The 23817-nt window shown below is 36.2% G+C and overlaps 2 protein-coding genes across 2 annotated transcripts; both read right to left on the minus strand.

Annotated features, from left to right (window-relative positions):
- Window positions 1-244: 244 nt before the first annotated feature.
- On the minus strand, window positions 245-6592 carry LOC107662623 (potassium channel subfamily K member 3-like). Its single transcript, XM_016452708.1, has 2 exons — window positions 6139-6592; window positions 245-2748 (listed from the first exon to the last, which is right to left on the minus strand). Exons 1-2 carry the CDS (start codon window positions 6419-6421, stop codon window positions 1880-1882), a joined length of 1152 nt encoding a protein of 383 aa, XP_016308194.1. The 5' UTR covers window positions 6422-6592; the 3' UTR covers window positions 245-1879.
- A 2158-nt stretch (window positions 6593-8750) lies between these two features.
- On the minus strand, window positions 8751-23545 carry LOC107662612 (ezrin-like). Its single transcript, XM_016452694.1, has 13 exons — window positions 23164-23545; window positions 18743-18826; window positions 17317-17412; window positions 14881-15155; window positions 13427-13510; window positions 13196-13342; window positions 12787-12883; window positions 11985-12148; window positions 11644-11774; window positions 11120-11280; window positions 10897-10989; window positions 10506-10757; window positions 8751-9220 (listed from the first exon to the last, which is right to left on the minus strand). Exons 1-13 carry the CDS (start codon window positions 23173-23175, stop codon window positions 9056-9058), a joined length of 1761 nt encoding a protein of 586 aa, XP_016308180.1. The 5' UTR covers window positions 23176-23545; the 3' UTR covers window positions 8751-9055.
- Window positions 23546-23817: the final 272 nt, after the last annotated feature.

The raw sequence follows: 23817 nt of genomic DNA on the forward strand, positions 1-23817 counted from the left end.
ACAGACAATAGTTTTTAACTATAATCACATATAACACATGCAGTTATGGTAATTGTGTAACCAAGTGTTTTTGAAAGGGTTAAAAAAAATCATGATTTAGTTTGGTTTTACAAACTGTTGGACGAAAATCAAAATTATTTCCTGAATTATTTCCAAAACTATTTATTAAGTGACGGAATGTTACATATTCTACAAAAAAGATTAATGACTGAACTTGGAACATATTACTTATTAGACCCTTTACAGTATAAACATTGTGAAAATACATCCCTTTCCCTAGTTTCACTGGCATTTGACATGATCATATCAATTTCACATGGACAAAAATAAATCTGCTATTCTTTTTATTATTATTCTACTCAGCAAAGAGTTATTTTTGCCCCGTTTCGTTTGGTAAGGACAAAAATAGAAACAAATGTACACTCTGTCCTGCCCCCACTGACCTGCTGGTCAAAGATATTTTCTACCTTTCACATGGATGTAGATGCCAAACGAAAAAAATCTAGAAGGAAAAGCAACAGATGCCGCCACCAAGGGGGGGCAATACAGGCATTTGTTGCAATGGCGTTCCTTCTGTCACTGTGTCATGCAGGTTTAATAGCTGAAGGCAAAGTATTGGGCACAAAGCGCTTTCTCCTTGGCAGGATGAGAAGATGGCACACACTCCTGTGTGGGCCAAGCATAGCCTGATCAGCAAGGCCTCTCTGAATCATGGGAGATACACAGGACACGATGTCCAGATCAGTGCTGAGTGCACTTGGAGTGTCCGTATGTGATAGCTGCTGTTTTTCCTAGAGCTCTAGTTCAGACCAAGGTCATATTTATACTTTGTCTTCAAAGGAATTTTATTTGCTAAACATCAAGAGTAATTAAATACCTCAGGTTCAAGAGTCTAATAAATTTTCCGTGCCGAGATGTTGACTCTGATATCACTGTTACATTGACAACTCTGTCCTAGTTATGAAAAACAAAGTCATCTGCTGCCAGTTCGAATACTGCTTAATCACTCCATGTGACCTCCATCAGGTTAATATACTTCAGGAGCTTTCAAAAGGTCAGATTATTCCCTTAACACACTGTACAGAGCTGGGCAGAATGCAGGAGTCATGTCGGTATATGCCATCTGGATCAACAAATACCTGATAGGTGTTTCATTTTGCTGGTTACAGTAGCACAGCGTATTATAGGAGACTCATTACAGTAATGGAGTGGCAATCTGGCAATAATATCAGATCATAGTATACTTAGTAAAGAGTGTCAGCTGTGGTTTTCTCAACATCGCAACATTGCGAAAACTATTGATCCAACGGAACTGTGCAAATTGCAGAAATGAAGAACTGGCTCCTTTTTAAGGAGCTGAATTTGAGTTGAATTGGCCACACCCCACAGGAAGTTGAATTGATAGGAAGAGGAATTTATTGAAATGTTATTCAATTGTTATTTCAACACAGATTATGTATTCACTAAGGGGATCATGTTCAAAATATGAACATTATAAAAAAATTATAATGAAATGCTTTGTGCTTGCTCGCAAAACTTTTTCTTTCACCTGAGAAACTTTATGTTCTCTCTCAATTAAAATATAGTTTTCCTCCAACCTCATATTTTTCCCATCACCAGTTTAGAGAGTGCGTGCAAAATTTTGTGAGTGAATGCAAATGAGCTATTTGAAGTAGAAGACCATTTGAATTCTCATTATAGTCATCAAAGTGTTGAATGAATATAGATGTGTTGGTGCAAAAAGACTCCTAGTGGAGCTCTTTCATCAGTTCACCTCAATCTTGGGTGGTCCATTCAAGAATCTTCATGTGAATGCTATGAAAATTATTCATGTGACTCATTAGAGATCTACAGTGACTGTATAAGAAAGTGAGGTGATTCAGACAGAGCTACGTCTCTTGGAGAAGAACCTGAACGGTGAGATGTTTCTCAGGTCAGCAGACACAGTGCTAATGGCTGAGCAGCGTTGAGGGTTACACACACAGCCCGTGGGGCCGGGTTCAAAGAAGTGGTGGGGTGATACGTCTCCTTGCTCCATTAGCGCATCGGTGAAGGACAGATCCTGTGGGAGGATCACCATCTTCTCTCGGCTTTTGTACCACAGGCAGGAGCACACCGTCTGGAAGTGAAGCACCTCAGCGTAGACACTCTTCAGCCCTCGCCTTTTATCTCGCCCAACGGCGGCTGGGCTCGGAGGGTCCGGACGCCGTGTAACCGGACCTTTCTGTTTATTTTTGGAGAGCAGCGACTTCTGCTCTGCGTCTCTTCTCACATCCTCGGTGTTCATTGTCATGAACCGTAGCACCACTAGATTGAGGAAAGCACCAATTACTGTGAGGCCCATCAGGATATAAACAAAACTAAAGGCCACGTAATGAGGGTCATTCTGGAGAGCGTTGTCCTTCTGTAGGGCTACGTAGTCCCCGAATCCAATGGTGGTGAGGGTGATGAAACAGTAGTAGAAGGCATGGAAAAAGGTCCAACCTTCGTAGTGGGAGAAGGCAGCTGCTCCTATGCACAAGGTGCTGACGCAGGAAAAGAAGCCGATGATCACCATGTTGACCATGGACACTTCCGGCCGCCGCAGGCCCATGCATTTCTTGGCTTTGTGCAACAGGAAGCGGACAAAGGTGTTGATACGTTCACCCAGGCTCTGGAACATCACCAGGGTGAGGGGGATGCCCAGAAGCGCATATCCCATGCAGAATGCTTTCCCAGCATCCGTACTGGGGGCGGCATGGCCATAACCTTGGGAAGAAGAGCAGGACAAGATAGGTGTTTCAAAAAAATCCAATGTTTTCATAGATGACTTGATGTGACGTTGTATGCTTAGATGTCTGTAGACCTTAACCCTTTCAGACCCTGCATCCATTGACATGGTTTAAACCAGGGGTTTTCAAGCCTGTCCTGGAGGGCCCCCAGCACTGCACATTTTGCATGTCTCCCTTATCAGACACAGTTCTTTCCAATTCAGTTCTTGCAGTCTCCACTAATGAGCTGATGAGTTGAATCAGGTGTGTCAGATGAGGGAGACATACAAAATGTGCAGGGCTGGGGGCCCTCCAGGACAGGTTTTAAAACCAGGGGTGCCCAATCCTGTTCCTGGAGATCTACCTTCCTTCAAAGTTCAGCTCCAACCCTAATCAAACGCACCCGAACCAGCTAAATAAGCTCTTCAGGAACACTTGGGCTGTGTCTGAAAGCTTAAGCAGCTGACTTGTTGAAGCAGGCAATGACTTTGAGCTTTGAGAGAGCTTTGGTGGTAACTAAGCAAATGTTTAATTACTACAATACTAATTTCTTGCTAGAAATGACATCAAAAGTGGAAAAAGTTGGATCACCAACTGCAACTTTGAGGCACCATCTTTATTCTTTTAGCTCAGCTGTCACAAAATGGAACACAAATGATTGTGGGATATCATAGGCAGTGAGGGATACATCCATGCTACCTTCAAAAATTGATCAAAAGAAAGTATCTCAGCCAACAGGATGTAACATGATCTTTGGCTTTAGATGTGCCTTGTTGCCTTCCTACCTCTGTTTGCTGCCTGCGGAGGCAGTATTTTTCAGTTTTTGGACACAGCCTCAGTAGCCCCTCACTGCAGAACACAAGATCCAGGGGGCGTGGTTGGATCCACATCTAGGGGGTGGAGATTGGTAGGTTTAGGGGTGGAGATGGGTGGGTTTAGGGATCAGGGGGTGGAGACGGGTAGGTTTAGGTATATGTAAGGTGGGAGGAGTTGGATCTGGATCTTGTGTTCTGCAGTGAGGACCATCTCCAGTAGCCTTGATAATTACAGACAAGTTTGTTGGATTTAGGGTTGACTGAATTCTGCATGAAGGTATTTTTTTCAGAAATGGGATTGGACACCCCTGGTTTAAACCAATAAAAATGTATATTTTTACAATATGGGTAATGCCTGGTCACAATCATAATGAAGACATGACTCTTAACTTAATCTGACTAATTTAGCTGGTATATATGCTAATTTATGTTCATGCTAGGCACATCAAGTTGCACCTATTATAATATTCATAGTATCAAGTGATATGTTAATTTGAAGATCTTTCAGACTTGTAGAACACTGGATAGTCAAGACCATACCAGAGTAAGCTACCATAAAATAGGTCTTTGGTTCCACTCAGCGTGAGATTTAATGGCGTAATTCAGATTTGCATTGAACAACATTTGTGATCTTTGAGGGTGTATGTCAGTTAAACAACCTCTTAATAAGTCAGAATAAAATTTAAGGTAAACAAGCCTTTCAATAACTTCACAGTTTGTTATCGGCCAGAATCATCAAACTATTCATCAGATACACACACCCCCACGCTTATTTGTACTAGATGTTCTTTAAAATCCTGTAAATATTATTACAGACGTTCATTACACTTAGCCATCCCAATTTTGTTATGATGATGCTGTAAACTCCCCAATGAGGGCAGACTAATACGGCATTAGCCTGGAGATTTATTGAAGCTCTGTGCATTGCTCTCAGTATTAGGATACCAAATAGACTCATGGATCAAGTTTTCAACAAGCAAATTAGGACAATGAAGTTCAAATTATTTAAGAATAATCTACTGTTATGTAGCTAAAACATTACAGGATCTCTGTTCTTGCATTTATCCAGACAAAGGCGATGATAATTCTCAACCAATAAAATAAAGTAAACCATTATGTTCTGTTGTGCGTGACTGTATTTTTTTTATGTACATGAATAATTAATAATCATAATTCCAAAATTAAATGAAAATGGTCATCTAAAAATAGTAACATCAAAATTAACTGGTTCATTCAAGTCAAAAATATGATTTCATACATTACATTTTTCATGAAAAATGTTTGAAGATACACTCTCAGGGAAAAAAAAAAGTTGTCTGAGGCAGTTTCTTTCGAAAGGTACACCTCTGTACTTTATTTACTCCTTAAGAGTGCATATTAATACTGAAATGGCACATATTAGTATCTAAATTGTACATATTTGTAGCCTACCTTTAAAAAGGGTACTGACCTAGTGACAGCTTTTGTACCTTTTTTTCTGAAATTGTATAAATTATGTTGTGTTGTATATAAGTGTTTTTAAGCTCTTTGTGGTCTTTGAGGGTTAAAGGTAAATGCAATTAGTTGTAACTGTCCTTCACACAAGCAATGCAATATCATTGTCTTCAGCTCCTGAAAGCACAGGAGCATTTTGTAGGGTGCTCTTCTAAAAATAACTCATATGACCATTTTTGAATTAATCCACCGGAAGCAGTGACCGAAATCACCATGAACAGTAACACAGGATTAAGCACTTCAATGATGACTGCATGTATGGGGCATTCTTCTTCATAATTTTCTCATTTAGGCCTATCGCTCGCATCCTACAATCTCGCTTCATTTTATGTCTTAGTCAATCTTAGTGAACATATTTCACCAAGACTGAATTCAAATTTGATTGAATTGAATTTTTATTTCATACACACAGCACAGAGTAAAATGTTAATTCTACGTTTAAAAAAAAAAAAAAATTTTGCTGCAGTTGCCAGAACTTTTCCGAGAAAATTCAGTGTTTATAGGGATTTTGGTGACTGTATAGCCTATATTCCAGAGTTCCTATTAATATTAATACACTAAGCTATTTGTCCTGTTGGTTTTCTCTGCTGATAATAACACAGGTGGTGCAATGGAAAACCAAATGATGACTTTAAGTTCATCGAAATTGTAATAATAATAATAACAGTGTGCAATGTCGCCCACGCGAACACAAAATAGCATCAGTAAAACACATATGACACTAAAATGATGCTATGATCTAAATAAATAATGTAATAAAACTAAATACACAAATGTGATTGTTCGTGCAATCACATTTGAATTGTCCCTTTCAACATAAAGGCGATTCATAGTTAAAACTTTCTGAAATTGTAATACATTTGACCATAAAAGTATACGTTTTGCTGTGTTTTTCACACCTTAAGAGAATACAGTGAAACAAACGTGAATAAAATGAAACGAAACGAACAGTTTTCTAAACCTAAAGTTAACTGTATTAGCTTATAGGCAAAACAACAGGCTAAGAAACTATAAAACATCATTAGACTAGAATGACCGTCTTCACAAATTAAAGTCATCAATTAGAGCTGAAAAATTACCTATGGTCGTTATCACAGTGATGGCGAAGTAAAAAGATCCGGCGAACTTCCACTGGACTCCAGCTTTGTGAGGCTTCAGAAGCAACACGACCTTTTCAATCTGATCAAAGTCAAGCCTGGTGAGATTGTATTTATGCATAAGTAGAAATTTTCGATAGTCGAGTTTGCTCTTGTGGCTTTTCTCTTGCTTTGACTCGAGAGCGTCGAAGACTCCCGCTCCAATGAGCAAATAGGACAAAGTGCAGATAATTAAGGCGAGTGTCCGCACGTTTTGTCTCTTCATTTTCTCATAATCGCCTCAAAATATCCCTCAGTTTTCAAAGCTCCGGTCCGGTATGGGAACTTTCCTGATTCATGGCTTGTCATAGCTCCCTTGTACCCCTTGGCAGCAAGAATCCAGCTGAGGGTCTCCTGAAAATCTGCCACAAGGACCGCTATTAAAAGAAGTCGTGTTTAGTGGCGCTGTTCTTTCAGCACCACCCCCAGAGACTCGTACACACACTCCTTATAAGGGCATTTGTTCCTTCCAGTTAGCTTGAGTTCACAGGTAAACTGAGAGAACGAAGAAAGGTTTAAACTGTCACGCGTCATCGAACATATTACATTGTAATTATTGATTGTATGTCACTTTTTGGAGCTGTTTAAATACATCTGGGAAGTGCGCGATTAAAAAAAAGTTCCAAAGGGCAGTTTTGTGATGCCGCAGAAGAACCATTTTAGGTTCCTCAAAGAACAGTCGTTAAAAAAAAACAATTATTTATTAATGTGAAGAATGTTTTAATAACCTAAATAAACTTTTTCAACTATATAAAGAGCCTTTCGTGCATTTGAAAGGTTCAATAGATGTTAAAGGCTCTTCATGGAACCATAGATGCCACAAAGAACCTTTATTTTAAGAGTGTAGGCTATTACTTTTCATGTGATGAATGATGTGTAACATAGACTCTGTAATGTAAAGTGTTACCTCTTCTTTTACATGAAAAATACAAAAATTAAAATACATGTGTTTTGTCATTTTGACCCAGAGAGGATTTTCTTTTTCCCGAAAATGGACCAAAACTTACTGACTTTGCTCACAGAGGAATAACAACTTCATTTAGGGTATACTTTTTGGAGATTTTTTCCCCACCTTGTCACATTTGTGGTTTTCCCAGTCAAAAATCACTGCCCTAAAAAAATAAAATAAAATACAAATACACACTTCTAAGTATCTCACCAGGTTATATTACTACCAAATGTTGTATTCAATATTTTTATCAACTTGTTTTCTTTTAATTAACACAGGTTTTGTATTTCTTGTTGGAATTGATAGGCCTTACTGATCTGAACTTTTGCACCTCTTTTCTAGTAAACATTGCCAAAATTACCTACAAATAATGCTTTTTTCATTCAAAATCTGAGGTGCATATGCTAAGTTAAATGAGGCCTATGACCAATCAGTGCCAAAAATAAATACAAAACCTATACTGATTGAAAGAAAACAAGATGACAACAAGTTTAAATCCAAGATTTGGTAATAATATAGCATAATGATAAATTTACGTGCAATTTTTTATAAACTGGCTATTTTTGAGCAGGATTTTCTGCAGTTAATTCTCCTTGCATTTTTGAACAAGTTTGCTTATGCTTTCTTAATACCAATATAATATGTAGTGTAGTCATAACATACTGCACATGCACAGATTCCTGAATAACTGTATCTAATAATCTGTACGGAAATGAATCATAGACCAATGTCTTACCAAGATAATTTGTGTTCACAACACTGCACATGTAGTCTACAGAAGATTTTTTTTTTTTTATGGGAGGCTTTCAGGGAACTAACCCACTGTAGCTAATGATGTCTGAAACGTGTTCCAATGGAACACAGTAATCCTGACCGCTTGCACTGTTAGCCCACCCTGTGCATATTTCAACAAACGGTTTCCAGGCTTCATAAATTGTTGTCTAGCAACATAATTAACATTCTAGTCCTTGAGTAAATATCAGTGGTCCTTTGTGGGCTTGTGCAGGCGCACCCTTTGCATAACAATTTGCCTTCACAGGCTCTCTGCGCATCACTGCGAATGAAACTGTAGTTCTTTTAATGGTCACAGCATAAGTGGAGGACATTTGGATAAACAGACAACGCAAACCTTTCTGCTATTCTGAACAATCCCGCTGTCAACGCATTGTGCTCCTATCTTTGTCAACCAGTTCCTAGGTTGCATTTTTTTTCTTTGAAAAACAAACGTGAATGTAAAAAAAAAATAAAAATAAATAACAACCATACATTTTATGTCCCACAGTAACTGGACAGCAGATTTAATTCGAATCAATTTAATATAATTATTTTAAAATTATACATAGAAAATGTACAATCTAATATAATCTAATTTACTATGCAGCATTTCTTTAATCAAAATGTGTTAAAAACCATTGACTTGTTTGTTATGGCCACTATTTGATCACATTCATGTTTTAGATAATTATCAATAATTCTCTATCATAATATATTTTCACTTTTTGTTTTTCAGCCTTTTTAAACATAAAACCTCCATTTTATGAATAAGTGTTGTGTTTCATGACACAACATGATGCTGCACCACATTTTGAATGCAAAAGATCTTAAGTTAGCACTAATAAAAAGGTTCCCATAAAAGATGACATGATTTTTCAAGCCAAAGCCTTTGGCACAATTAGCATAAATAAGATCTCAAGAGTGTTCTTAAGGCAACATACACATATCATTTTAGTGCCTTAAATAAGTTTCAGAAATAAAAACTACACTACTTGTGTAGTGTGTACAGACTGTGTAAATAATCCAGTCTTTACAATGGCAAAGACAAAGTGAGGCCATTTGTGGTAATTAGATGAATTCACCTTTGAACAGCAAGAGCTGCCGGTACTCAATATTTATTGGAGAATTTATCAGCCATTATAAGGCTTCGAACTCATCTATTCTCTGCTTTGTGTTGCCCATGCGGATCTGACGAAGCGTCTTGTACTTGTCCCTCCCGGCTTGTACATTTTCATTGTGCAGAATGTCGTTCTTAGTCTTCTTAGAGTCATCTCGCGCGTCGGCCAGCTCAGAGCTCAGGGCCTAAAAGCAATTTAAGATACAGTTAGTCACAATGTACATACCTAATGGGACAACTGAAATTAAAAACATTGAGATGTGAAGTATAATTCATACTAGTGGTGTGATCTGAAAGTGGTGATTTGAGATCAATGTCACCATGATATGAACCAGATAAATGTGGAGTGTTGTTAATAAACAAACTGTATATGAATGAAGCATGTCTTTTATTGAACAGACTGATACAATTTAGGATAATTAGGCTTGAAATTGTAAACAAATTGTAAATCATTGTAGTTTTTTTTTAGCAGAAACTGGTTAATTAATGATACAGTGACTCACTGAAAAAAAAAACACTTGCCTACTGTTGTAATCATGTAAACTACAGAAAGAGTACCTGAACAAATCATTGAACAAATCTGAATCTTTTTTTTTAGTCACTGGTTTGAGTCACTGAGAAAGAAAGGATAATAATGAGTCCTGAGAGAATAATAATGAACAAATCTATGTTTTTTTATTAATCTCCTGAACGAATGATAATATGACTCATAATGCTCAAAAAAAAAAAAAAAAAACTTACCGGTCACCACCTACATGTGTAACAATGTAACCTATAGAAATATAACTAATCTGAACTCATCAGTTTTTAGGTGTTCAAAAAACAAACGAACCAAAGAAAAAAAAACTTGAATCTGTTGGTGAATGAATCTGTTTTTATATTTTCAAAAGATTCAATTAATCACTGAGATGAATCAAAATCCCTACTGCAAATAAGTGTTATGTGTGTATATGAAGGAGAACAAACTTAAAAAGGATAAGACTTGTTTCAGATGTGAACAACTCTGTTTTTAAATTAATCTCCTGAATGAATGATATAATGATTCAAAATCCTCAAAACATAAAACATAACATAACCTCCATAAATAGTTACTGAACAAATCAGTGAACGAATCTGGATGCGTTTTAGGTGTTTAAAAGATTCAATGAATCACTCAGATGAATCAAAATCTCCAATACAAGTAAGTGTTATGTATGTATATGTATGTGAACGAACTGAAAATAAGATAAGACTAGTTTTAATTACGAACGACTCTGTTGAACAAATCTCCTGAATGAATTTTAAAATAAATCATAATCCTCTAAATCTGCAGAAGCTCCAGAAATAGTTACTGAATGAATCAATGAATGAATCTGGATGTGTTTTAGGTGTTCTTCAGAATCAAAATATGATGAATGATTGGGATGAATCACAATCCTTGCTACTAATCCATACGTAATTATGTTTGAGGAAACGTAATAGGTGCGTTACCATGAGCTGTTTCTGCACGCGCTCGTTCTTCTCTGCCTCTGTGATGCGCTCCTCCTCATTGCGGTGGTCCTCTATGCCCTCCACATGGAGCTCAGCACTGTAGGTGCTGTTGTTCTCCTCTTGATCATCGTGATCGTTCTCTAAGGGTTCCTCCATCATGGCCGCAGCCATGGGGGCAGCAGCCACAGGGGACAACATAACGTGCTGCAACTCCTCACGGGTCTTTTCCAGATCGTCCTGTACCTCTTTAGCCTGACAGAATTGAAGAGGTTCATTATAAGAAGAAAAACTTATCCATATTTTCCACTTACATGACTTCAACAATAGTTAGATTAAAAAATCTTAATTAATCCAAAATTTTGACCAGTAGTGTATACTGTTCAAAACTCACCCTGTTCTGCCATTCACTGGCTTCTTCTTCCTTGATTCTCCTGGCTTCCTCCAGCAAGACAATCTTTGCAGTGTATTCTGCCAGTTCTGCTGCCTATATATATAAAAAAATCAAGCTTCAGTTGACTATAAATAAAACAAGTTTTACACAATCCATCACAGAATATGTAGATTTTCACTGTTTAAGGTGCGTTTTGTGTGTGTAAAGGTGTCCCCCCGCTCACTAGCTGCTCCTGATTTTTCATCTGGTCCTCAGCTTGCCTGGCCAGTTCTTCTTTAGCCATCAGCGCCGCCTGTCTCTCAGCCTCCAGACGTGCCGCCTCCTCCTCCACCCGCCGTCTGTCTTCCTCCAGTATCCGGGCCCTCTCAAACTGCTCTTTCAGATCTGAACAATACATAAAATCAACCATGAGTGGGCAGCAGTCACTCAATTATACTCAATTAAACATCATTTATTGCATTTATATGCATGTGCTAGTATGGTAGCTAACTTAAACACCATTCTGCAGTGAAATATTTTGTATAATAAAACATTCAATATCATTATAATAATTATTATTATTACAAATAATTATTTTTATGTTTTAAATATTAAATATTTAAAGCTAAATTTAAATAATGAAATATATACAATATATATGTATAGATCATTCCACTTTTCATTGGGATTTCAATCTTAATTTCAAACAAGACCAACCAAGAAAATATGTATTACTGTATTAAAGAGATCAGATATGTAGTACCTTACCTCTCTCAACCTTTTTGGTCTGCTCTTCAAACTGGAGAAGCTTCATCATCATCTCCTGCTTCTCTCTCTCTACCCTCTCCTTTTCTTTCTCTATTGCCTCCCTTTTCTTTTTCTCATTTTCCAGCTGGGCTCTGGGAAGAAAACAGGTAGCAAACACATTTAATTATGTACTCTTAATGGGGAAAAAAATATAACAAAATAAAAATAGCAAACAAACAAACAAATATTTTATTGGCCAATAACTTTTTTAAATTAGTGATGATCTGCCCTGAGCTGGTGTCTTGCTGTGCTCATCAGGGCAGCTGGTCATTGGTCATTGATAATGAACATTGTGTCCTCACCTCTCCATCTGTCTCTGGTGTTTCTCCTCTCTGGCTTGAGCCTTCATCTGCTGCACTTCAATGGTATCAGGTTTCCTGCGCTGCATGTAAAGTTCATGGTTTCCCATGCACAGCTGCAGGATGCGCTTGTTTATACGCAGACGAGACGTATAGAACACAAAGTCCTGTAAGAACAAGAGGGAGAACAGAATGTGTCACATTTTATCATGTCTTTTCCATAAATAATATGCCAAATATATTCCAACCGGCCTTCATGATTGAAAAAAAAAAACATTATACACTTGAATACACTTCTCATATGAAGAATGTTTTAAAATTCTGAATTACGATTCATTTTGATATCTTTTGGACGCATAACATCCAAAATATCAGGGCAGTGGGTTCAAATGTCTTAATATAATGATATAAAGAAAAAGGACTCAGAAAATAGTTTGGCATTGTGTGTGTGTGTACATACAGAATATATATATATATATATATATATATATATATATATTGAAAAATGTGTTTTAAAACATTTTGGAAAGTAAAGAAAATACATTATTTTACTATTTTACATTATTTTTAACTTGATAGTTACACCATGTGACAATTATCCTTTAATCATTAAATTGTAATTTTTTTGGAAAATGTATCAAAGTTTTTCAAAACCATATGAAACCAGCCCGAATACAAAGAGTTAATTTCAGTAAACTTGACACATGTTTCCTTTCTTCATCTTCTAAGCTGTTATTTGCCATTGGCCCAGATACAATAATTTCAGGTGAAAAAAAGACATAAAATCATTCATGCAAATACTTACAGGAGCTTTTTTGTCAATGGGTTTTATTATGAACTTCTTGTCACTGAATGAGATGTTCCTTATTTCACTCCAAGGGAATCCAATCTTTGGAGTCAACCTAAGTAATGAAGAACAGCCAAAATATATTTCATGCAACTGACACTTTTTTTTACATTTTTATTGTAATGTCTTTTTTGTGTTTGTCAACAAACATTACAAAAATCACAGACTTTGTGGTCCATTAGTGCAATGACCTCTCAATAAAGCACTATGTGTTCGTATTGACTTGTTTGGCTTGTTGTGGGTTAGGACAGTCACTCCGCAGGTCATTAACCCCACAGTCATGACAGCTGCCACACTGACCCCGATATCCCCAACTAGCCTAGCACCGTTTCTAAATAATCAGGCCTCACTCACAAAAAGTGCTTACCTGTCTTCTTTTTCATAGATGTTAAGTCCCAAAGCATCTACGCCTAACCACAGGTCTGTTCCTTTCTTGTTCTTGATGTCGAAATAGTTGACGCCATACATTTCCAAATCCTGTGAGATCTTTAGATACTCCAGCGTGGCATCTTCCCTGGTGATGAAAAATTCGAAGAAATGATAAGCTGGTGGAGCGACATGAAGGCGAGCTGAATGGCAGCATATAAGTCCGACTCACTTGAGAATGCCTCTGTGCTCCTCATGCCAAATCTGGATCCTCTCCTCCCATTGTTCTTTAGAGAGTTTATGCTGGTCAAGCACTCTGAAAACACAGAATACCAAATCAACACACCTTCCGTTTTGAAAATGAACCATGGTTTTACTACAAATAAATCCCCCCAAAAAAACATGGTTACTTAATCCATGGTAACCATAAATTAACAATGGTTTTGCTACACTAACCATAGTTTAACTGTGGTATTTGCAGTATTTGTAGTAAAAGTGTGTTTATACAAACGATAATCAATCCACCAAAGAATATTGTTACTACTTTTACTATAATCTTCGTAAGGGTTGTGGTAGAATCATATGACTAAAAGTGTTGTGGCCATATAACATAAATATATTTGGCGCCAAAATATGAATGAAATAACATTTTCAAGATGTCACATAATAAAAACTGTACAAATGTTTTCATCATTACCTTACAACAGAATCTTTGTTTCTATTTTTGTCTTCTCACAATAATTTCTGTCTATTTAGGGTCTTCAGAGTCTCAGTTTTCTTTATCGGCAATTGAAAGTGGTCAAAACATACGCAAATGCATTTGCAAATTCTTTGTAGATTTGACAAGATTATTATATTCTAAAAATATTTAAATTATAAAATATTTCATTTTCATGCATTTCTTTTTTGGAGACTTTTTTTTATAAATAAATATACTTAAACTTGCAACTTTGTGTATTGTAAGTAATGTTAATTTTATATTAATTTTCACATGTGTTGGAATATTAAGTAACATCATTGTAAATGTTTGTGTTTATGTTTAAAATAAAGCTAAATAGAAGTCTTTCAAACATACCTAAAAAGATTTTCAGATGGTTAGAAGCAGCACCAACAATATGCATAGATAAGTGTATATTTATATGATTATATTCATTTTTACATGAATATGTAGCAACAATAGTGAAGTGATTTCAGTAAAATTCTGAATAAAGTACTTTTTGTAACAAGTTACTATTAAACCTAGTAAAATTCTGTTATTTTTATTGAGTTCTGATAATTTAGTTTGAGATTCAAAACTCTGCATTCTGCTGACATGTCCAAATGATGTCAGGTTTGACATTTTTAATGAAAATAATATGTTTAGCCAACTTGATTTTAATCTGTGGTGATTCTTTCTTTTTTTTTCTAACTAAGCAATTTAAGTCAGGGGACCTCAGTTATATTCCCAGAGATCTTCAGGAGACTTTCCTGCGAAGTTCAGCAACAAACCCAATCTGACCCAGCTACTTAAGATCTTCAGGAACACTTGATAATTACAAACAGGTGTGTTGGAGAAAGGCTAGAACTGAAATCTACAGGAAAGTAGACCTCCAGGAACATGAATAAGCACTACATATGTGAGTAATTTCAGATCACTGAATCATTAGAATGCACTGAATTAATGTTTTTTGAGCAGTTTCCACTCACCTCTGAGGCAGAAGCCGCTCGGTCGCTAGGTATCCAGGTTTGTGGGTTTCCGGTGAGTGGTCTCCAAACTTGGCCTGAACAGAATAGGAGGCCAGCAGAACGGCTGTTTCTGGGGGGCAGTAGGTCTCATCGCTTAAGATGCCTTCCTTCACCTGCAGGAAGAAAAGCTTTTTCGTGATGTCCTGAATCAGCTCCTCAGCCACGTCTTCAGGGTAATGCTTGGCCCGAAACTTAAACTGCAGAGGGTTTTCTTGCTTCACCTCTTGAGAGGACACCTGTGAAATCAGAATGAAGAATGAATGTTGGGTTGTGACACACAAAACTCAAAGTGGATATGAAAGTACTATGAAATGGTAGGTAAAAATTCTGTTTTCATAACTTTTAAGTTCCTCCAAGAAACTTTGTGTTTGCTCACAAAAGCCTTCAAATGTGACGTGACATGTGGCCAAGTATGGTGACCCATACTCGGAATTAGTGCTCTGCATTTACCCATCCAAAGTGCACACACACAGCAGTGAACACACACAAACCGTGAACACACACCCGGAGCTGTGGGCAGCCATTTATGTTGCAGCGCCCGGGGAGCAGTCGGGGGTTCGGTGCCTTGCTCAAGGGCACCTCAGTCGTGGTATTGAAGGTGGGAGAGAGCACTGTACATTCACTCCCCCCACCTACAATCCCTGCCGGTACGAGACTCGAACCCACAACCTTTTTTGGGTTATGAGTCCGACTCTCTAACCATTAGGCCACGACTTCCCCCAAATACAATATTTCCTCCCATGTCTTTTTTTCCCCCATCACTATGTCCCTTTAGGGTCTCTGTATTGGGTAGCTAAGTGGCAAATGTTTCTTTTGAATGCTGTTGGGCACATGTAATGTTAAAATTTGTTTGTAACATGAACATTTTGTAATATGGAGTATTAATATGCAAAGCAAATGACTATATTGCAATGTTCAGAACTATGTTTATTTAGATACTATGATACAATGCAGATATTTTAGTGACAGAACATTAATACAACAGTTATGATATGTATTACTATATGATGATATGTTTTTAGGTGATTGTACGTACAATAAAATATGACACAAAGCAAGAGAGAATTTGAATAAATAAAAGAAAACTATTTGAAGTATTGTTTTAAACCCTGAATTTCCGCACCCCTACTGCATTATAAGCAACAATCTTAATCTTTTCAAATGTGTCATATGTTGCAAGCATTCAACAAACGCAATCACATGTCAGAAAGTGAGCCTTCAGAGTAGTAAATGTATGAGTAGCAAAATAACACTAACACCTACATCTCCACCTATAGATAACATGTTCTTAAAACGTTCCGGTGCTGTTTCTAGGGTATTTTGGGTGGTTGCTAGGGTGGTTAAATGCTGACTCAAGTCAAAAAAGCCCACTCCCACATTTATGATATTTTAGTCTGTAGATATGGGTTGGGTGCCAGTAAGTCTATGGGATTCTTTTGTCTGTTTTATCGTCTGCATGCAAAAATCACAAGCTATATCAATTCCCTCCTCATTAAGCTACACAATTTATGGTATCATTCATGTCAAATGGAGCAAGACAAGTTATGCACCAAAGTTTAATACTTATGGGTGTTACGTATCCGGTCCATGAACTTCCGTCTGCTAGCCATCAGAGGTCACCCTTTCCATTTTCATTGACTCTCGTACTACACATTGTTACACATCACCCCGGACTACTTATCCCATCATTCATTGCACTGATTGCACACAGCCCTGATTGCACACAGCACTGATTGCACACAGCTGTTTCATATCACTCATTCACTATTTAACACCCAATCTCACTCCGTTCGGGCTGCCAAGTATTGTATGCGCTTATCGCCCGCAGTGATAGCTACTCTACAGAGCCCTCTTTAGCTTCCTAGCCCAGCCTAGTCTTGCCTTGTCTGTTTTCTCGGTTTTTGATCTGTGCTTGTTTTCCTGGATTTATCCCTTTAGTCTCGCCCTTGTGATCCTGTTCGCCAATCGTTGACCTATGCTAGCCCTAGGACTATTCTTGTGTCTTGCCCGCCATATACCTGTTTGCCACCGTTCTACCCTGCCTGTGTTTCTGACCTCCCCTGATGTTAATAAAGCTTGCATATGGATCCGCACGTCTCACGTCTTGTCAGCCCCGTAACAATGGGTATATGGACGATAATAATACTGACGCTTGGTTGCCTTAGCAATGCCACTAATAAAATGCTTGTATGTGTGCCATGATATTAGCAAATTGTAATGAAATAAGCCGTTATTTGTTTGTCGTAGAACTGTCTGTGAATATCATTAACATCAATGCATTATTAACGTGTTATTATTATTAATGCATTAACGTTAACGTTTTTTTCTCGTCTAACAATATAGTGCAGGAAAATGTTTTAAAATATGTATATATTTCCTCTACAAAATCAATAATACCTTTTTGTCCAGTTTCAGCCATGTCAGAAAGCCTTTGGTGTCTGTGTATTGCAGGCCAAAGTACCAGACCTCACGCAAACCCACCGTCTTAACCACCTGAATAGATGAACACGGAGGATAAAAATCAACCAGTTAGAAGTGACTAACCCAATGCTAAATGTATGAGAACAAACTGGCGTACATTTAAAACATATACCTAATCACCCTTGATAAACAAGCATGACGTTATGCTGTAGATCAAACAATGGGAGTCTCTAGTCTTAGTTGATTAGAATAGGAACTCTACAGGGAGGGAAAATACCACCCATCCAGACCTCTTATCAGTTAGGTGTGTGCAAATATAGGCAGAGACGGTGTCCTCCACCTTGGTGTCATATACCGTATGTCCTGTCATACCACGAACCTCACCAATCGCCATATAACAAGATAGTTTAGCATTACTAATCTCAACAGTATCTGACAAATGATTTACACCCAGTGACTAGGAGCATGAATTTGGGTGTGACTAAGGTAAGTAAAATGCTTTTGAAATTAGTTACAAAGTTTTGTGTTGTTATTTCAAAAAGATACAAGTTACTACATGTTGATGATTCATTGTGATAGAACAAAAGTGGTGCATTTAGATCGCATAGAATATATTATGCAAGCACTATGTTTATGCAAGTGCTTGGTAGGAGGTTTTCATAGTTTGGTGAGAATCTTAATTTTTTGCTATTACTTTTAGTTATTTTCCCAGCATGCAGCGTGAAACTACAAACATGTTCCCTCATCTGTATCTAAAGTGGAGGGAATTTAGCCTTTAGTTTAACTCTGTACGTATGAAATCATAGTCAGAAAAATCCAATTTTTAAAACTGGAAGCCTTTAGTCGAGTATCATATTTGATACATTTTTATTCAGAGGCCCAGACTGAGCGAAAGTATGCAGTTTGGTGCAGTTGCTAATATTTATGTGACTAAAAAGTAAGTTGAAATTACTTGCAATGTAAATCAATGAGATCTTTATAACAGTATAGCAGACTACTTACATAAAATGCATATAAATATCAGTTGTCATTCTATATCTCCCAATATCTCCTATATATACCTCCAGAAAAATACCATAATACATATCCAAATAAATGTTCCACCAAAGCCTGATGTATCATATTTGATACTCAAATTTTGAATTCACAAAATGAATGTTTTCTACAAAAAAATAATTATGTATGAATAATCAAGTAAACCTTAAGCTGCTAAAGTCCAGTAAGTGAAATATAACCTTTGAAGTAAAGTTTTGATCATGTTGCTAATTTAGAGGCCTTAGAAATGTGCGTACAATACAGTAAGCTCTAAAAACCACAGGTGATTCTTCAAATATAGTCTCACTGGCTTAGCTTTAAAAAAAACCACCCTGAAGGATTTCAGGAGCCTTTGGCCATTGCTCACCTGCTCAAAGAGCTGTTTGCCTGTTGTAACCGACTGGATTGCAAATTCCAGCTCGGCATCCATTGTGGTGACACGGACATTGATCTGCAGAGAACAAATATAAGTGAGTGTTTTTCCACTGTCATTGAATCAAGTATTGGAATCAATAAAGGCAAAAATTTGTTGGTATTTGCACAGCAATTTTAAATATGCCATTACAACAGAACAGATTTGTTGGCCAAAAAATTTTTAAAATGTTCATTTAATTCAATATTTCACACAGCAAACACCTTAATTACATTACACCACATCAGTGGGAACATCAGCTATCAGATGCATGTTAACTATAATCATGGAACGTTACGTTCCCTAAATTACATCTCATTCCACAAAGCCACTAGCGATAAAGTCTTAGAACAGATCTGCATTATGCAATATCCTCCAGATGACTGACAACAAAGGAGATGATCTCAACAGATTCAACGGATATTCATGGGTGTGACATTATTAATCGATGATAATATAATTTATATCTATATATAATCTATGAGGTTTCGTTTTAGATTTTATACAAAGAAACAAACAAAGCATACTTTTGTGAACAAAAAGGAATAACAAGCAAACAGTGATAAAACACTAAAAATCTGTGCCCAGAAGAGATTCAATGAATTCTATGGTAAAGATCTCTTGTTCAAGTTCATGTTTCAGTCCAGCACACTTTACACAAGCTTTCATAACAACCCAGCGAACCTTGACAGAGCCTTAAAAGCATTGTCAGTTACACAATCATGTGAACTTATTCTAGAGCTGTAAAGATAAACCCTTCAGACTTGTGCAACAAATGTTAGCAAAGTTATTTTGGGTAACCAAGACCCATCAACATTTCAGTTCAACGCTTTCTTCCTGTTATTGGTACCTATTTGCAAAGCTTAAATAAAAGACCTTCATATATTCAGGATTAGCACATTTAGTGTCTCTAATCATGAGTAAAGTGACAACTGCTATAATACTCACAGTGTAATAACTGTTACACCCTGGCGTTAGTATTTAGCCACATCAGCAAATAAATGATCTGCATGTTTAGAACGGTATTGGTCACCTACAGTAGAACTTTTGGCACCTGCTGCTGACAATACAAAGTTGCAACAATTTTCACTACTTAAAATTCTATAAATATCTGCGAGCAACCATAAATGGTATTCTGTAGAAAATATTACTAATTTAAAAATTTTTTTAAAAGGCTGCAACCAAGGCTGCATTTATTACAAAAAAAAAAAAAAAAGTAAAAAGAGAAATATTGGGAAATATTTTACAATTTAAAATAAATGTTTTCTATTTGATTATATTTTAAAATGCAATTTATTCCTGTGGTGGCAAAGCTGAATTTTTAACAGCCATTACTCCAGTCTTCAAATGATCCTTCAGACATTCTATTATGCTGATTTGGTTTATTTTTGTGGAAACCCTAATACATTTTTTCAAGATTCTATGATTAGAAAAAGTTCAAAATAACAGCATTTACTTTAAATAAAATTTAAAGTTTTTCGAAATTGAGATTTATACATCATCTGAAAGCTGAATAAATATGCTTTCCATTGATGTATGGTTTGCATATTTGGCCGAGATACAACTATTTGAAAATCTGGGGGTGCAAAAAAATCAAAATATTGAGAAAATTGCCTTTAAAGTTGTCCAAATGAAGTTCTTAGCAATGCATATCCCCAGCGACTTAAAACTGGTTTTGTGCTCCAGGGTCACAAATGTCTTTATTGTTACATTTGATCAATTTAATGCATTCTTGCTGAATAAAAGAAACCTATTAATTTCTTTCAAAAAACAAATCTTACTGATACTTCTTACTGACCCAATTTTATGATGATTTTTATTGTTTTTCATGATTTTCTTTTTATTTTATTTCACTAAAAAATAACAATACATTAAATTTTACCATTAAAACCTAATTTAATTCGGAATAACCATTGAATTCATGGTGAAAATCTATTACATTTAAAAGACAACACGTACTTTCCACAGTCAAATTTAGATATGTTTTTTTATATCTAATACAATTCACTATAATTTATAAGGAAAATCAATAAACCAGTGAATATGTCCACTTAGAATCTCAACCTCAGTTTTAGTTAGAAATCCTGTATAACAATGTTAATAAAGTTACAAGGATAGTACAAGGAAAGTACAAGGTCTCCAATCTTCTGAGTATCCTAATCAGTGTGACATAATGCAAATTAACCTTTATCAGCAAGCCCTTAGATAAGGCTTGCAACTCTGTCAAACGAGTTTAAATGACTGCTGCCACTATGGAGTCTCTAAATATGATAACCATACTACATGCATAATTAGTACTATACATTGATTAGCACATGCTTTCAAAAATCTTTTGGGTCTTGTCGGTAAGTGACAAACAAGCTACTTATTATTGGCAACTTCAGCTTGTCCTTATAGAAAATAAACATGAATCCCAAAGCCAGCATGGCAGGTATAATCTATAATCTTCAAAGCTTGTCCTCTCGGTTGGATTTGGCCTAACAATGGAACAGACTGCGTGAGTGCTACTGTTTAATCCAGCAGTCGCCATCTCCATGAGCAACCATCTCAGCTGCAAATTTATCTAACAGGAGGAAAGACTCGAAGTACGTCATAACACAGCGTGATGGCTAAACCTGCATGTCTCATTTGCCTGAAGGGTGCAGACTCACAAGCCGGTGCTATCCCACTCCCCTCAAATCACAGATAAGTGTTTGTGCTTCATAGGCTTAAAGAAGCTTTAGGTCTAAATTACACTCTAAAAAATGCTGGGTTAAATACAACCCAGTATTTTTTAGTGTAGATTTTAAAAATGTATTTGGATAAGTCACAAATGGAAATAGAATGGAAATTTCTATAGTAAATAGAAATTGAACATTCTGGTTAAAATGTATGCGTTTGTATAAGAGAAAATACGTTTAGATGCTATATCCAGTAACAATTTCTTTTTATCACCCTTTTTCTCTAGTTTATTTTAATGGTTTTGTATTGCTTTCAAATTAAAATTAATTTTAAAAAGTATAAGTACAAATATTCCATGAGTCCCTCAATTAGTTCATGAAAGCAGAATAAACAATAATCACAATACAGTTGGGGTTTAAAGTATGTCGGTGATCATCCTGTATTGAAAAAATTAGTTTTTTTTTTGTTTGTTTTTTTTCAAAATTCTATTAATAAAATTTAAATGAAGTGCAACATATTTTCTAACAAATGTAATGTTTGATAATAGACAGAGGGTTTTTGGATTTTAACAAAATAATTCATAATTTAATACAATTATAATGTGCTATTCAACCATGGGGACAAACTTGGGAATGCTATATTTCCATTTTTTTTTTGTCTTATCAATAAGGAATTTTTCATATAGATTGTTTACCTGTGTTTTATCTGTGTTTTGAATTGTGCACAGCATTGTGTTGTGTTTTAGAGTTAGCAGAAATGTCTGTGAAATTATACCGTATAATGTCCTGGCAGAAAATTGCCAGTACTTTTTCCGTATTTTTTTATTATTATTATATATTTTAAATAGCTTTTCATAAAGAATAGGTGAAAATATACATTTCAGCATCCGCTAAAAGATCTAAAAAAATTTTACCAATAAAGAATTAAGAAATGTTGCTGAATAAGCTGGTTTACCAGTAATCTCTCCTGAATGTTAAGGACAATAATTAGAGTGACATCACATCCTGGTATTCAAATACTAAAGTCAAAAGTATGTTCACAGCAGCACAATCTGCATCTAGCTAATCTTTACTTTTGCGGCATGAACTCATCCTCAATAAGTCTAGTTAATGTGTAAAGACTCGTACTCAAGCATGTTAACCATCAAATTAATAGTTAGTAGTCTATCCTTCTAAAGTTTGAGGTAATCACTACAACCTGAAATATAAAAATTATAATATAATTTAAAGTATAAACACTAATTATAGGCATTAATAACATGTTTACAATTTTTTTTTAATTATATGGAGGCAATATAGTAATAAATTGCAGCTTTATCTTGATTTAACTACTAAAGACTCTCCTTTCTTTTAACATCATGGATTTTGTCAATCAGAACACATTACAAAAATATTAAATACAATATACGAAACTAAGGTTCAGCTATGAAACTTTTTTTAATGTGGGAGTCTTTATGACAGAGGCCTGTTGTAGCCTGTCACAACTCTAAACAAGTCAGGATTCTACAAATGTATCAACAATAAACATACATTTTTCTAGACATAAGCATAAGGATTAATATATGGGATACTGTACACTAGAAAGATCATTCCCTAAATCCGTGTGTAGGCTAATACAGATAATTCACATGATTGTTCTCTTTAATGGCACTGTAATCTCGTTTTGTTCATGTAATAAACCGTTATGTTTTTAATAAAAAGAAACGAACTACTTACAGGCTTAGGCATTGTCAGTCTTGTGTGAGGACCAGCTTAAGAAAAAACCAGAGACCCGCGCTGCGCTCGCGACCGATCTGAACAGTGAGCGCTAGAGACTCATTTCTGAGTCATTTTCGATATATGATGTCAAAGCCTCGCCCCAGCGATAGCTACGATAAGTTAGTTAGACCACTCGAGTTAAAGAGTGCCAGCCAGCAGGTCTCTGCTTACGGTGCAGCTGCGCTGAAAGCTCGGGTTCGACCTTTGATCCGGCTCGCGCACTGACGGCGACGCGACAGAACTAGAACGCGTTCACAGCCTAGTTCTTGTCACGTCGTCAACAATGGCAGAAAAAAACCCCACAATGATAGAAGCTCTTTAACGGCTCACACACTGTCACATTACAACATTGCAGTCCATATACACTGACTGGGCGGAGAAAACATGGGCGCGGTTGAGGTTGATAATCTACAAGGTGGATATCTGGGCAGTTCTCTACTTTCTACTTACTTAAGTAGGCTACAGGTGGGCGAATAAATATAAACATTCATCCCCAGAAAGTATTTGAACAATTAAAATAAAAAAAATGACGATTAAAATCGCTTAAATGTCACAAAATATCGAAAATGTTTGAGAAAAATGTCAAAAGGCATTTATTTTAAATATAGTATA

The sequence above is a fragment of the Sinocyclocheilus anshuiensis genome, unplaced genomic scaffold (assembly GCF_001515605.1).
Source record: "Sinocyclocheilus anshuiensis isolate Anshui unplaced genomic scaffold, SAMN03320099.WGS_v1.1 scaffold715, whole genome shotgun sequence".
NCBI lineage: Eukaryota > Metazoa > Chordata > Actinopteri > Cypriniformes > Cyprinidae > Sinocyclocheilus > Sinocyclocheilus anshuiensis.

Bases quoted from the DNA above. Each gene is read 5' to 3' on its own strand.
- LOC107662623 (XM_016452708.1), bottom strand. From the start codon at position 6,421: ATGAAGAGACAAAACGTGCGGACACTCGCCTTAATTATCTGCACTTTG. The intron at 2,749-6,138 runs GTAATTTTTCAG...CTTCTTCCCAAG, and splicing joins CACTGTGATAACGACCATAG to GTTATGGCCATGCCGCCCCC.
- LOC107662612 (XM_016452694.1), bottom strand. The intron at 13,511-14,880 runs GTGAGTGGAAAC...CTGTGTTTTCAG, and splicing joins GAGCGGCTTCTGCCTCAGAG to AGTGCTTGACCAGCATAAAC. The intron at 10,758-10,896 runs GTGAGTTTTGAA...CAATTCTGTCAG, and splicing joins CCAGTGAATGGCAGAACAGG to GCTAAAGAGGTACAGGACGA.